The 13,700-nt window shown below is 43.5% G+C and overlaps 1 protein-coding gene across 9 annotated transcripts in view; it reads left to right on the top strand.

The window, feature by feature from the left end:
• FMNL2 (formin like 2) overlaps positions 1-13,700 on the top strand; it is a 254,925-nt gene that overhangs the window by 173,425 nt on the left and 67,800 nt on the right. For all 9 annotated transcript variants that reach the window (XM_077320026.1, XM_077320022.1, XM_077320023.1 and 6 more), the window contains exons 4-6: positions 3,255-3,331; positions 4,917-5,000; positions 7,692-7,844. In XM_077320026.1, coding sequence (XP_077176141.1) covers positions 3,255-3,331; positions 4,917-5,000; positions 7,692-7,844 — 314 coding nt within the window. The remainder of the gene's footprint in view (positions 1-3,254; positions 3,332-4,916; positions 5,001-7,691; positions 7,845-13,700) is intronic.

Here is a 13,700-nt window from a genome sequence, read left to right as displayed (position 1 = left end):
CTATTTCTTTGATTGTGACTTTTGCTGTCCATGGAATCTGCAGGAGCCCTCTCCAGCACCAGAGTTCAAATGAATCAATCAGTGTGAATTGATATGAATGTGCAATCAGTTCCTCAATTGCCTCTCTTAGAAATGATATCTTAGGTGGGTTGACATGTTAATTTGTAGAAGTAAAATAAAACAAGGTGGCATTTAAAGACTGACTACTGGTGGAATAAATTTTGTTAGTCTTTCAGGTGCCGGTAAACTCCTGTTTTCTTTCATGAAGTCCTGTGCTAGTAAAATTTGTAGTGTCAGATGCTTCTCATTCAGTCTGAACCCAACACTGAGGAACCCATTTTTAGGATGTTGCCAAACTTGCCTTGATGGATAGGGGCCATGGTTTAGTTGCTTTGCATACAGAAGGTTCCAGGTTCAATCCCCAACATCTCCAGTTGAAAGGATCAGGTAGTAAGTGAGATGAAAGACCTCCATCTGAGACTCTGGATCTCCACTGCCAGTCAGAATACAAATACTGATTTTGATAGACAAGTAATCTGACTAGTAAAGGCTTCTTTTTGTGTTGTGCTGCAGTGGTGGAAAAAGCAAACTGTTACGTTAGGGATTATTAGGAAAGGACTGGAGAATTAAATGGCAAATATTGTACTACTCCTATATAGATTTATGGGGTGGCCTCATGTGGAATACAGTGTATGGCTCTGGGCACTGTACCTCCAAAAGGACATTGCAGAGCTGAAAAAAGTACAGAGGAAGGCAATGAAGATGATTAGGGGTTGGAGCACCTTCCCTATGAGGAAATGGTGTAGAGCCTGGGACTTTTCAGCCTAGAAAAAGACAGCTGAGGTTTATGCCTAGGGTGGAGAGAGTTGACAAAGAAAACTTTTTCACCCTCTCCCAAAATAGGAGAGCTCAAGGGCATCCAGTGAAACTGTTGGGCCGTAGTTTCAGGACAATCAAAAGGAAATGCTACTTTACACAGAGAGTACTTAAAATGTGGAATTTGCTGCCAGGGGATGTTGTACTGGCCACTGGAATAAACAGCTTTAGAAGAGGATTAGATAGATCCATGAAGGATAAGGCTATTTTTGGTACTAGCTGTGGTGACTGAGGGGAATCTCCATATTCAGAGTCACTAAACCTCTGAATCCCAGAGCCAAAAGGCAGCACCAGGGGAAGGCTTCGGCCTTTATGCCTTGTTGTTGGCCAGCCAGAGGAACTGACGAGACAAGATGCTGAAATACTGGTCTGATCAAGCAGGGCTTTTCTTATGTTCTTATGTTGTTTTCACTGGCAAAGGCTGACTCAGAAATAAGACTGACCATTGGAAGGGGGGCACAAGGATTCTGACTGATGGCAGAAATCCACTTTGAGTAAAAGGAAGGAGGGCTAGGATGTCCTCACAAGTCGATCAAAGGCTCCTCACACACATACATACTGACACCCTAAACACTTGGTTTCTCAGAGCCTGAAAGCCAGGGAGAGGGAGGAAGAATTAGGACCCAGTGCTTGCCTAGTTTGTTCAGTAGCAATTGTAGGTCTTGTAGGCCCCTATCAGCCATCTATTGTGGCTGTCAAGGCATGTCGTTTATTCTTCCCTAGCATGGTAGCCTTAAAAATGACCTCAGTATGTGTGTGAGAGAAAGCGAGGGAAAGAGCCTCTTGTGGCGCAGAGTGGTAAGGCAGCCGTCTGAAAGTTCTGCCCATGAGGCCGGGGGTTCGATCCCAGCAGCTGGCTCAAGGTTGAATCACCCTTCCATCCTTCCGAGGTCGGTAAAATGAGTACCCAGCTTGCTGGGGGGTAAACGGTAATGACTGGGGAAGGCACTGGCAAACCACCCCGTATTGAGTCTGCCATGAAAACGCTAGAGGGCGTCACCCCAAGGGTCAGACATGACTCGGTACTTGCACAGGGGATACCTTTACCTTTACCTTTAAGGACATGAAAATGGCCATGATAAGGACATGTGTACAAATGAAAGACTTCACTGGGATGCAGCATTAAGCTAAAGACTCATCCACACTGTGGAGATATAGATGACCAGTAAGTCATTCACTTGGGACTGCTTGCCCTTCTGTCTTTGTATCTCCATACATAGGAGCAGTTTAGCAAGCTGTATTTAAGGCGAGTTACTTCACGCCTGTTTGAGGTAAAGATGAGAGCAAAGATTTTACATATGGGGGGCGGAGTTATAATCTGGTATAAACAAATCTGGTATAAAAATTGTATCACAAATTGTGTATTCATTTGATTGAACAATTTGAGATAAATTTCCTGCTCTGAGAGCAATTTAATCTATATAGATGAACAAACTAGGTTGAGCTTGCTCTCTTTCTTCCCAGGACAACCTGGGTCACTCTAGCAATCAGGAAGAAAATCTTCTATCATCTATTTTATGTAGATCATTTAATCAAATTCAGCTAACTGTTACCTGTCTCAACAATCCTCAGGATCAAAAACCAGATTGTGGGTTAGATCCAGTCAGCTTTTTTGATTAAGTCTTCAGAACTCTCAACAACATCAACACATTTATTTGTGGTTTTTCAGACCCAGCTGCAAAGACACACCCATTCAAAACTCTCCTTATTACAGCTCCTATCCCACATAACTTTTGTCCATGCAGGTCACATGATCCTCAATATAATTTTTTGGAATGGTCAAAGGAATTTTCTCTATGTATTTTCATTAGTTGAAAAGTTGGTTAGCTTCAGCTTCTTGTCTAGCCAAAAACAAGGTCCTGAAAGAGATGGGTTTAAACTACAAGTACAATGATATAGGCTAGATATCAGGAAAAAGTTTTTCACAGTCAGAGTAGTTCAGCAGTGGAATAGGCTGCCTAAGGAGGTAGTGAGGCTCCCCGTCACTGGGGGTCTTCAAGCAAAGGTTGGATACACACTTTTCTTGGATGCTTTAGGATGTTTTGGGCTAATCCTGCGTTGAGCAGGGGGTTGGACTAGATGGCCTGTGTGGCCCCTTCCAACTCTATGATTCTATGATTCTATTCTATGATTTCAAATTCTAAATTTATTCTCTAGTATATTATTAACCATATATTTAAAAGTGATTGGAAAATAGTTAGGATATATTGATTTTTTTAAAAAACTGATTCCTCTTGCTTATTAATGCCTGAGATCTTTAGGAGATGGGAATGTACTGTACATCTTAAAATTTTATGTATTATCACTACTTTCTTTGTTTTATTTTATATATAATTCATCTAAATATAACTCTCGTTATTCCCTTTTGTTACATGTAGAAATTTAGGAGGAGAGTTCAAGAGTCTACACAAGTACTACGAGAGCTAGAAATTTCTTTAAGAACCAATCACATTGGGTAAGAATTTTTTACTATTGGTTTTCTAGCGAACTGAATGAATAACATGGGGCACAATCTAGCCAAGGGAATTCCTTCTACAACTATTACCCCTGTCTCTCCTTTGAAATTCGCACTGAAAAATAAATATTGCACAAATATGATTTTCAAACTTTCCATTTTCAGAATAATAAATGATCTGTATTTGGTGGCGATTAATAAGGTTTTAAACAAAGTGGTAGTGGGGATTGCATCCTTTGCTTCATGATATTTTTCAATTCTGTTCTCCCCCACCCCTGCTCTTGTATGCTCATAAACATACAATTGCCCTTGTTTGTTCGTTTCCTCTCTCTGGCAAATAACATCATCAGTAGGCAAACGAGAGAGTGCCCCACAATCCTGATCTGAGTTGCAGCATTCTGTTTCCCCCCCCACCCCCCATTTAAAGCAGGAGATAGAGTGTGGGTTGTCTGCTGCCTTATTACATTTATTTTTAAGCTACTAATACCTTGAATACCTGCCTAGTACTCCAAAGGAGTCTGCCTTTTATAGGCTAAACTCTCAGTTAACATAAGTTCATAAGCCTCGTTGTCATGCCACATCGACCACAGAGGGCCCAGCTGTCCTCTGTTGGACAAGCAGTTGTTCAGGTTAGCTTGGCTCCATTGAGGAGCCCCTAATAGGTTTCCACAAATCTTCATGGCTCCCTGGATACCATTTTCAAACCACTGCTAGAGAATGTGATACTGTGTCTGTGTGATGGGGCCTTGTTTTATACAGTCGTTAATGTTGCTCCAGCAAAGATAAAATTTGGAACAGATAGTTCAACAACTGCACATTTGTTTGAAAGAAGAGCTACATTTCAAAGTATCTCTGTATGCTTGTGGGTCCCCTACATTTTCCAGAAAGCTTTTACGTGAAGGGTCTGGGAGTTCCTTTTGCATTGTCTTTTTCACCTTTTGCAAAGCACATTGAAGTGAAATTGACCATGAAATACCAAAGCTGGGCCAACATTTCTAATAAATAGCTGGCACTGAAACAAGTGTTTAGGCGGTACCTTTGAGTCTGCTTGCCAGCAAGTCTGCGAGCCATTTTAGCCGTTTGTCATCAGCGAAACTCCAAACTTTGGAAATATTTCTCAGTCTAAATACTCAGTAGAAGTTGTCAGCATGTCATCCTGTTCTTTCAGTTTTTGGGAAACGTACACACTGGTTCATTTTTTTAAATAGTCTGAACAAAATTTATGGCTTACCTTGTGCAACTCCAGATGTTAAATATGGTTGAAACTGGAAAGTGTTTCTGCTACGTTTGTTGGGATTTTGAAGTCATATAAATATGCTGCAATACATTTTGTTCATCACTATAACTGATAGTTTAATCAGATTGCTTATACACAGCTTTCTTTTCCTGAGAGCGCAAATAAAGAACATCCTTCTATCAGTGATAAAGTGTTTGCCGTAAACTTGCTTTTTTTTGCTTAGCATAAGGGGTTGTCTTTGAGCAATTCTCACAGAATAATCTACATATATACTTCAGAACAGTTCAGTTTCAGTGTAATTCTGCGAACACAAATATGCTAATCTCTGGTGTTTCCCACCCTCAACAGTTGGGTCAGGGAGTTTTTAAATGAAGAGAACAAAGGCCTGGATGTCTTGGTGGAGTATTTGTCATTTGCACAGTATGCAGTCACGTAAGTAAGACATGGGCTTCCATTCATTCATGAACCCCCACCCCCACCCCCAAAAAAAAAGTTAAAATGTGCACTGATTTCTAGTCGTCTGAAACTCAGGTCCTCCAGGACGAAGGTAGGAAGAAGAGAGCAGGACCAGGAAGCGCAGCTCCCATGCCTGGACGGTGTGCAATTAACACCTGCACTAGCTGCCAGGAAATTGGCAGTGACCTTTGACACCTCCCTTTCTATGGAGTCACAAAAGTAGCCTGACTGGTGTTTTTTTCCATCTTCGCCAAGCACAACTACTAGCACCCTACCTGTTCTCTGATCACTTGACCACAGTGATCCATGCAACTGTCACTTCCAGGTTAGACTTCTGTAACTCACTCTACGCAGGCCTGCCCTTGGCTCTGATCTGGAAACTTCAGCTGGTACAAAATGCGGCTGCTAGAGTACTCACTAAAACATCGTGGAGGGCCCATATTCAGTTGGCGCTTTGTTATCTGCACTGGTTGCTAGTCTGCTTCTGGGTCAAGTTCAAGTTACTGGTATTGACCTTTGGCTATACACAGCCTAGGTCCCACTTACCTGCAAGACCGCTTGGTTGCTTATGCTCTTCGCTCTGTGGGTATGAATTTACTGGTTGTCCTGGGCCCCCGGGATGTCCTCCTGGCCTTGACACGGGCCAGGGCCTTCTCAGTCTTGGCCCCAACTTGTTGGAACGAGCTCCCAGAAGAGCTGAGGGCCCTGCTGGAGTTGTCAACTTTTTGCAGGGCCTGCAAGACGGAGCTCTTCCGCCAGGCATATGGTTAAGGCCAGGATGGAGTCCCGGTGTTTCCATCAAAGAATCCCCCCTCGATGGCTTTTTGATCTGGCCCCTCCCTCCCCGTGGAAGAAGGCTTGGCCCTCCGGCGGAATGGGGGGAAGGGGATGGGTACTAGTAAGGATGAGTATAGGTCGCCATCTACCTATTATTGTTGTAAGGGCTTTTGTATGGGTTTTATTGTATTTTTACTGTTTTATCTTGTGTCAACCACTATGAGACCACTGGAAGAGCAGCGGTATATAAAAAAAACAACAACTAAATATTAGCATCCTCAGTACATCACAGGGTATTTACAGGATGCCAAACTCTGGTGCAATAATCTAACTGTTCTAAGAATTATACGCCCCTGTTTCAAAAGTTTCATGGTAGAAACCTTTTCATAAGTTGGTTTGCTTCTGCGAGTATGTTGTGGAACTGCAAATGCACCAGCCATGTAATACATTTGAAAAATACAGGGGTAGTCAAACTGCGGCCCTCCAGATGTCCATGGACCACAATTCCCAGGAGCCCCTGCCAGCATAAGTAAGTCCACTTATCTAACGAATCAGCAAGAATCAGTGCATGCGTTTTGTAGAAGCAGGAAAAGGCTAAACCACAAGGGAAGCTGATCTAACATCCACACTGAGATCAGTGGTGGGTGGTAATCTGTAAGGCCCATGAGTTCCTCTTTGCCTGTTATAGCAGAAGTGGGGGCAGCCGATGCTCTCCACAGTCAAACGTTTCTGCTTTCCTCTGTTTGTCAGTGAAATTTGAATTAGCTCTGAAAGTTGCTGGAGGAAGACCAGAGTCACATGTTACGGCACTAGTGCAGTTGCTACCAACAGTACTTCTGCAGGTGAGGGGGGAAGGCATGCAGATCTCATATGCAACTGACTTCTCTCACAAAATCCACTTGTGATACACTTCTGCTACAGTGGCCTATGCAAGTTGTGGCTCAGTGAGCAAAAGGCCTCTATCAGCCATCTATTGTGGCTGTCAAGGCATGTCGTTTATTCTTCCCTAGCATGGTAGCCTTAAAAATGACCTCAGTATGTGTGTGAGAGAAAGCGAGGGAAAGAGCCTCTTGTGGCGCAGAGTGGTAAGGCAGCCATCTGAAAGTTCTGCCCATGAGGCTGGGAGTTCGATCCCAGCAGCCGGCTCAAGGTCGACTCAGCCTTCCATCCTTCCGAGGTCGGTAAAATGAGTACCCAGCTAGCTGGGGGGTAAACGGTCATGACTGGGGAAGGCACTGGCAAACCACCCCGTATTGAGTCTGCCATGAAAACGCTGGAGGGCGTCACCCCAAGGGTCAGACATGACCCGGTGCTTGCACAGGGGATACCTTTACCTTTACCTTATGTGTGTGAGAGAAAGCGAGGGAACAAGAACGAGAACAGTACTGACCAGAATTCCACCCTTGGTATCAATTGGTTTGGATGGGTTTTACTCTACTTCAGATGACACTGAGAGAGGCCTACATCCATTTAAACACCAATACTTTGATCAAGGATTTATAAGACCAAGGAAGACCTGTAATGATTACAGTAGTATATGACATATGTTTGGAATTGCTCACTGCAAATACCAGTATGCCATTACTGAAATTAAGCAAGTGCTTCTTCACTTCTGTCCCTGTGATGGCCTCCCCCCCCCCCCCCGCCCGCTTTTCTCAGGATCCAAATTTACAGTGAAGGGTACATGAAACTAGCACTGTGTTCCAGCTCAAGGGGAAATGTGTTAACAGTGCATTCTGTCACTCTATCCTTGATTGTAATCTGTTGGGACATAGTAAATCTGTAGATGTTCAACAGCAGGAAGGAAAAGGCCATCTACAGCTCTCCTCTCCCTCCTCCATCTTCTCTTTATTTGCAAACCTGCATTGAAATTTCCATTCCCTTTTTTAGATTTGACTTTGAATGCTTGGAAAACAATATGGAAAATTCAGTGGACAAATCTAAGCCTTGGAGTAGATCCATTGAAGACCTCCATCGAGGAAGTAATTTGCCCTCTCCAGTTGGCAATAGTATTTCCCGCTCGGGCAGACATTCTACTCTACGGTAAGGGAAATAAAGATGCCTTGATGAAGGGGAAAGGATTCTTTTCTTTTTAACTTGCCTGATGAGTGTCATGTTCCTTATACTATTTACCTTTATTTTGACAACCACCTTGCCAAGTCTCAGAAATCATTTCCAATGTTAACTTGAAAATGCTCTGAGGAGGCCAATATATATTTAAAGTTGTAATGAGTTGAGTTTAGGTTTGTCTTATGGTATTTTCTTGGGTAGCTGACTCCTTGGCTGACAATTATGCTCCCCCCAAGAGCGCCCCTCTCTTTGTTTATATCATGAAACTGCAGAGCAGTTAAGTTCTGGCATATTCGCGAAAAGTCTTTCATTACATTTCTAAATAGTCAGCACTTTGGAGAGCTCTTGTTAGGTCGTAGTGTGAATATAGAATTAACATAGAAATCATTCTGCTATGACATGTGGAGCCCTTGTGGTATTTACTATGTGTGTGTGTGTGTGTTTGTGTGTGTTTACGCAGATAGAGAGCATGCCCATATGTGATTACGCAAACACAGTTCTTACATGGAACTTCCAGTGGTCTTCCACTCAGATGACTGGCCCAAGTCCATACCTGCATAGTTTCCATAATGGTACAGCTTCTGGGTTCTCAAATCATCCCTTTAGGTGACACAGTTTTGTCATGAAACGAAACACCAATTTTTAAGCAATCAGTGCTTTTGTTAATATTTAAGGTTTGGTCTCTGAAACTGCCTCCTAGCTTCACAGTATCTCTGCATACCTGCATGCGAAGCTATTTAATATTTCTTCCAAGTAACGCCTGAAAGCTGTAAAAACCAGCATTTGTTTATGAGGAATGTTAAAGTAGGAATAATGTAGTATAGCTCATTGGGCATGGACTGAAACATCTCTACATCACAGACACTGTTAATGGTTCAGTAATAATCATGTAGTGCAGCCTTTTTCAACTGTTTTGCCATTGAGAAACCCCTGAAACATTCTTCAGGCTTCAAGAAACTCCAGAAGTGGCACAATTGTGCAGAATATGGTTGGGGAGCAGAGCTGTGTACACACCCACACAGGGCCCCTCCCCTCTCCACCCCTTTCAGGCCCATCATTGGCCATTTTGGGAGGAGTAGGTGAGTTGACATGATCATATATGGTCGTATCACCTGATAAATCTTTAACAAATTAAAAAAAATAATTAACTCCCACCCATTCAAGAATCCCTTCCAGGGCCATCAAGAAACCCCAGAGTTTCATGAAATCCTGTTTCAGAAAGCCTGATGTAGTAGTTCATCTTCTATCTTCTTGTGCAACCCCACTCTAGGCTTATGCAGGCGAGCCACTGCCATTTTCTTTTTTGTTTAAAAATTGCAAAGAGGGCTTGCAGAACTGGCACATACACAAGATTCCCTCCCAGTATATCACATGCTCTGTCAGTGGGTACTCCCTTCCCTCCATTCCGTTTTTGCTGTCAAAATCTTTCTAGTGCAGTCTGTTGATATCCATGGTAGCGGTAAACAAAATATACTTCTTTTTCTCCTTTGAGGAATTGTTGTTCGCACCTTCAGGAGTCCTGTGAGTTTCTGTCCATGCACCCACTTCTGTCCTCTTTAGTCATGGAAGACCTTGCAGGCATGACCCAGCCAGCATTCATCTCCAGTGGTCAGAGACCGCTGCTGTCTTTGGGAAGGAAGTTTTATGCTACATCCACTTGCAATTTCAGAGTCTCAAATTATCAAGTAATTATGGGAGGCTACCAACTTTTCCTCTGGGAGAATCTTTTCAAGTACTTAGACAAGTTACCTGACAAATCCAAGTCCTTAGCTCAACTTATTCAGTCTGAGGGAATTAAGTTCTCGAATAGGAGATTAATACGAGCAGGCTCGGCGTGGATATATCAGCCAGGTTCATAGTTTCTGCCATAGTTCTCCTAAGATGCTCATGGCCACACAACATGGCTCTCCCTCAAGAGACTTGTCATAAGGTTGAGGATCTCCCCTTTGAGGGATCAACTCTTTTTTCACAATCTATTGACGAGTTCCTCTGTGTTATGGAAACTGAAAGACAGATCATTGAGCATGTTCTCCTCAGCGCCAACCAAAGACAGTGTTTCAACCAGAGACAGTGCTTCTCCCTTCTACATGGGCCAGAGTCCTCAGTCCCTGCTCCAGTCACCCTCCCCTTTTCAGAAAGAAAGGGCAGCCTGTGGTCGAGGCTTTCTCAACAGAACCCTCAGCCAGTTCAAGGCCAGTATCTAGCAAAGTTCTCTCTAGCCTCCCCTATAGTTGCCAGTATTTCTTGTTTCAAGAATAAACTGGCACAATTTGCAGAGACTTGGTGGCCGGATTAGTTCAGATAGTTGGGTTTTATCTCTATATCGGGAAGGTTAAGGGTTAGAATTTTTATCCCAAGCCTTTTGCTACCTGGCTTTGACTGCATGGATAACTCCTAAACAGAACTTAGAATTCAGCTAGGGGGGAACGTTCTTCTCAGGAAGGGCGTAATGGAACAGTTCGCAGAAGGGCTTTACTTTCAGGGTTTCCATTCAAGTTTTTTGCTAGTTGATAAAAAGTATGTGGCCATTTTGGACCTCAGAATTAAATTCTTAAATATAACAAAGTTCATAATGGTCTTGCTTTCTTCTTTGATTGAATTCCTTACCCTGTGTGTGTGTGGTACTCAGTTCTTGGTTAAAGGATGCCTACGTTCATATTTCAGTTCACATCTCACAGGAAATTTTTATGGTTCAGCTAGAGTTCTGAGGTATTCCAGCACACTTCCCTCCTATTTGCTCTGGCTATGGCTCTGAGAGTTTTCACTGTGCATCGCTGTGGTGGTCAGTTATCACACACACAGGGTTGCAGTCTGTTCCCATACGACTGGCTTACTGTGGCCCCCAGTTGCAACCTACTGAACAACCATGTTCACCTCATCATTTCCACCTATAGCGGGTTAGGCCTAATGGTGAATTGGGCAAAGTCACCCCTTGAACTCTCTCAGCAAGTGCAATCCCTTGATGCCACCATAGGGATGCCTGTTTGTCTCCAGTCAGAGCCAAAAGAATTAAGGCAATGGTGTTAAGGTGCATTAGAAAAGTTGGCAGCGAGTGAAGGTAATTCAGAGGTTATTAGGACTTATGACGTTGACCACTGCAGTCATTCCATTAGCAAGAGTGCAGATGCAAAGCTTGTGAATCTGGTTTGTTAAGAAGTGTGACTCTAACGAACATCCCCCCCAAATGTTGTTTTTCAATACTTAGGGTGGTGGTCAGGCTTCTGTATTGGTGGCTGGATAATGCTGACTTGTTCTCAGGGATCCAATTTGGTTCTGGGTTACACAGGTCACTCCGACCATGGATATCACCTTATTGAGTTGAAGTGCCCATTATGAGGGTTTTTGTTTGTTTATTTGATTTTTAGCCTACCATTCTCTAAAGATTCGTGGCGGGTTACAATATAAAATCCCCATAAAACATATAAAACCCCATCTAGTCCCATAACTATGCTGACAGGACATTAAAAAGCAACCTGAACCAAGATCGACAGTGTGACCTGCCCCTATTTCCCACAGCCATCCATCCCCGGTACGGTAGATATCACCACGTAGCCTGAGGAGGGGCCTCATTGTCTGCCACCTTCCATCAACGAGTTCCCCTTCTGGACATCTTCATGGCAGCAACCTGGTCTTCCAAAGAGACATTTGTGAAACATTATGCTTTAGATGGTCAGGCCAGGGAAAGAGGTAGATGTAGTCAAGGCTATTCTGTAAGCGTTGTTCCACAGAAAGACTCACCCTGTCTCCTCTGATGAGTACCTCAATGGTCTTGACTGCAAGAGAAAATGGATGATGAAAACAGAGTTACACTTGTTCATCGATATCTTCTGTGCAGAGACACATTCCCTCTCTCCTGCCCAGCCATGAACTCTTACAGGGCCTATTGTGCCATAAGGGGGGGGGGGGTCTTGCAATGGCTTAGCAGGAACTGAGGGAAGGAGGTGCCTGCCATCCAAGCATGTGACACACTGGGTGGGTATCCCGCAGATGCGTCGGCTCCAAAAGGTGTGGGACACTCATCCTCTCTTTGGAGATTTTAAGCTATCCAGAAAAAGTTCCCAGCCAGACTGCACAGTCCCAGTGTTTGTCTGCACAGAAGATGTCAATGAGCAAAATTTACAGGTAAGTTCAGCTCTGTCTTCTTGTTTAGTGTCTGCCTACTGTTGTTTTTCAGTATTCCCCTAATATCATACAGAAGTACTTACACAAAATTACAAATATAGTACTATTACATAACAGGCATTCCAATAACAATTCTGTTGGGTTGTTGTTTTTCTCTCAGATTTCTCTCTCTCTCTCTCTCTCTCTCTCTCTCTCTCTCTCTCTCTCTCTCTCACTCACTCACTCACTCACTCACTCACTCACTCACTCACTCTCACATTCATACTCACACTCTCTCACCCCCTTCCCCCTCTCAACCATCCATCCATGTATGCTGACCCTATCGGCATAGCCGTTAAAACAATTAATTAGACTCACCTGTTAGTTTACCAGATGCTTGTTGATCCCCAAGGAGCTCTTCTGATTGAGCTATTGAGTTCCAGAGGGGAAGGCCCATATTGTTCGTATTCGTTGGAGCTGGCCACAACCATAGGCCTGGCGGAAGAGCTCCATCTTGCAGGCCCTGTGGAACTGCATTAGTTCCGTTAGGGTCCTGATGTCTTTGGAGATCTCATTCCACCAGGCCGGGGCATCTATCATTTTGCTTTTTGATTGTCTGAAAATATTCTCACGGTTCTTTTATCACCAGATAAAATAAACTGGTGATATCAGCAGATTAAATTAAATAATAAAGAATAAAAAAACTCATCAATTCAAGCTGTACCTGCCTAGAGTATCTTGGAAATTTGATACTGAGGTTGATTTAGGAGGTTGGTGTGGACAACTGTGAGCTGGTGCAGATAAGTAGTAATAGTAGAAGAGTTGGTTCTTATATGCCGCTCTTTCTCTACCAGAAGGAGTTTGAAAGCAGCTTACAGTCGCCTTCCCTTTCCTCTCCCCACAACAGACGACAATGTAGGTGGGGCTGAGAGAGCCCTGATATTACTGCTCGGTCAGAACAGCTCTTAACAGGACTGGGACGGGTCCAAGGTCACCCAGATGGCTGTATGTGGAGGATGAGCAGGGAATCAAACCCGGCTCGCCAGATTAGAAGCCCGCGCTCCTAACCACTACATCAAGCTGGCTCATGTAGGATCATGTTGAAGTTCTCTCATGAGAATATTGAACAGATGCTGATCAAATGACCAGGACGGGCTCGACTCCTTTGTGTGAAGCCATCTCACATCACAAATCAAAGTGCAAACCCCCTGATTAACCATGGTGGTCGTAGCATTTCTTTAGCTCTTCCATGCTGCAAATTAGGGCACATGCTTCTAGACAAATCATGCCAAGGATCTGGCCCACACAAATACTTGTCATATGTACTCAGCACAGCTGTGGGTGGAGTAAGTGTCTTGCAGGCTCCTCAGCTGCTCACTTCAGAGCTGCACGTGTCCAAACAGATTCTTATATTTTGTTTGGTGAAAGTACCAGTCTTAACAAATATATTGATATTTAATACCACGTTGCTTTAAGTTTCCCTGCCCCTTTTGGGGGATTTTGCTGGCAAGGTTAAAAGTAAAGAAACTTTTGCAGCTTTTGCAATTGGGGATTTAGCATTTTATGCTACACCTTTCACCAACTTTCTTGGAAGTTCAGTATCAACCAGTCAAGTAGTGTTAGCAGACTTAAAATAGGCTTAGTGGATGATGCTGATTCAGACTTCAGAAGCTTGGAGGGAATTAAGAGACTGATAGATTTGCAAAAGAGATTCACACAAGTGGGATG

This window comes from Paroedura picta, chromosome 2 (assembly GCF_049243985.1).
Source record: "Paroedura picta isolate Pp20150507F chromosome 2, Ppicta_v3.0, whole genome shotgun sequence".
NCBI lineage: Eukaryota > Metazoa > Chordata > Lepidosauria > Squamata > Gekkonidae > Paroedura > Paroedura picta.
Note: the sequence above shows the minus strand (reverse complement) of the source record. Positions and strands in the feature narration are given on the sequence as shown.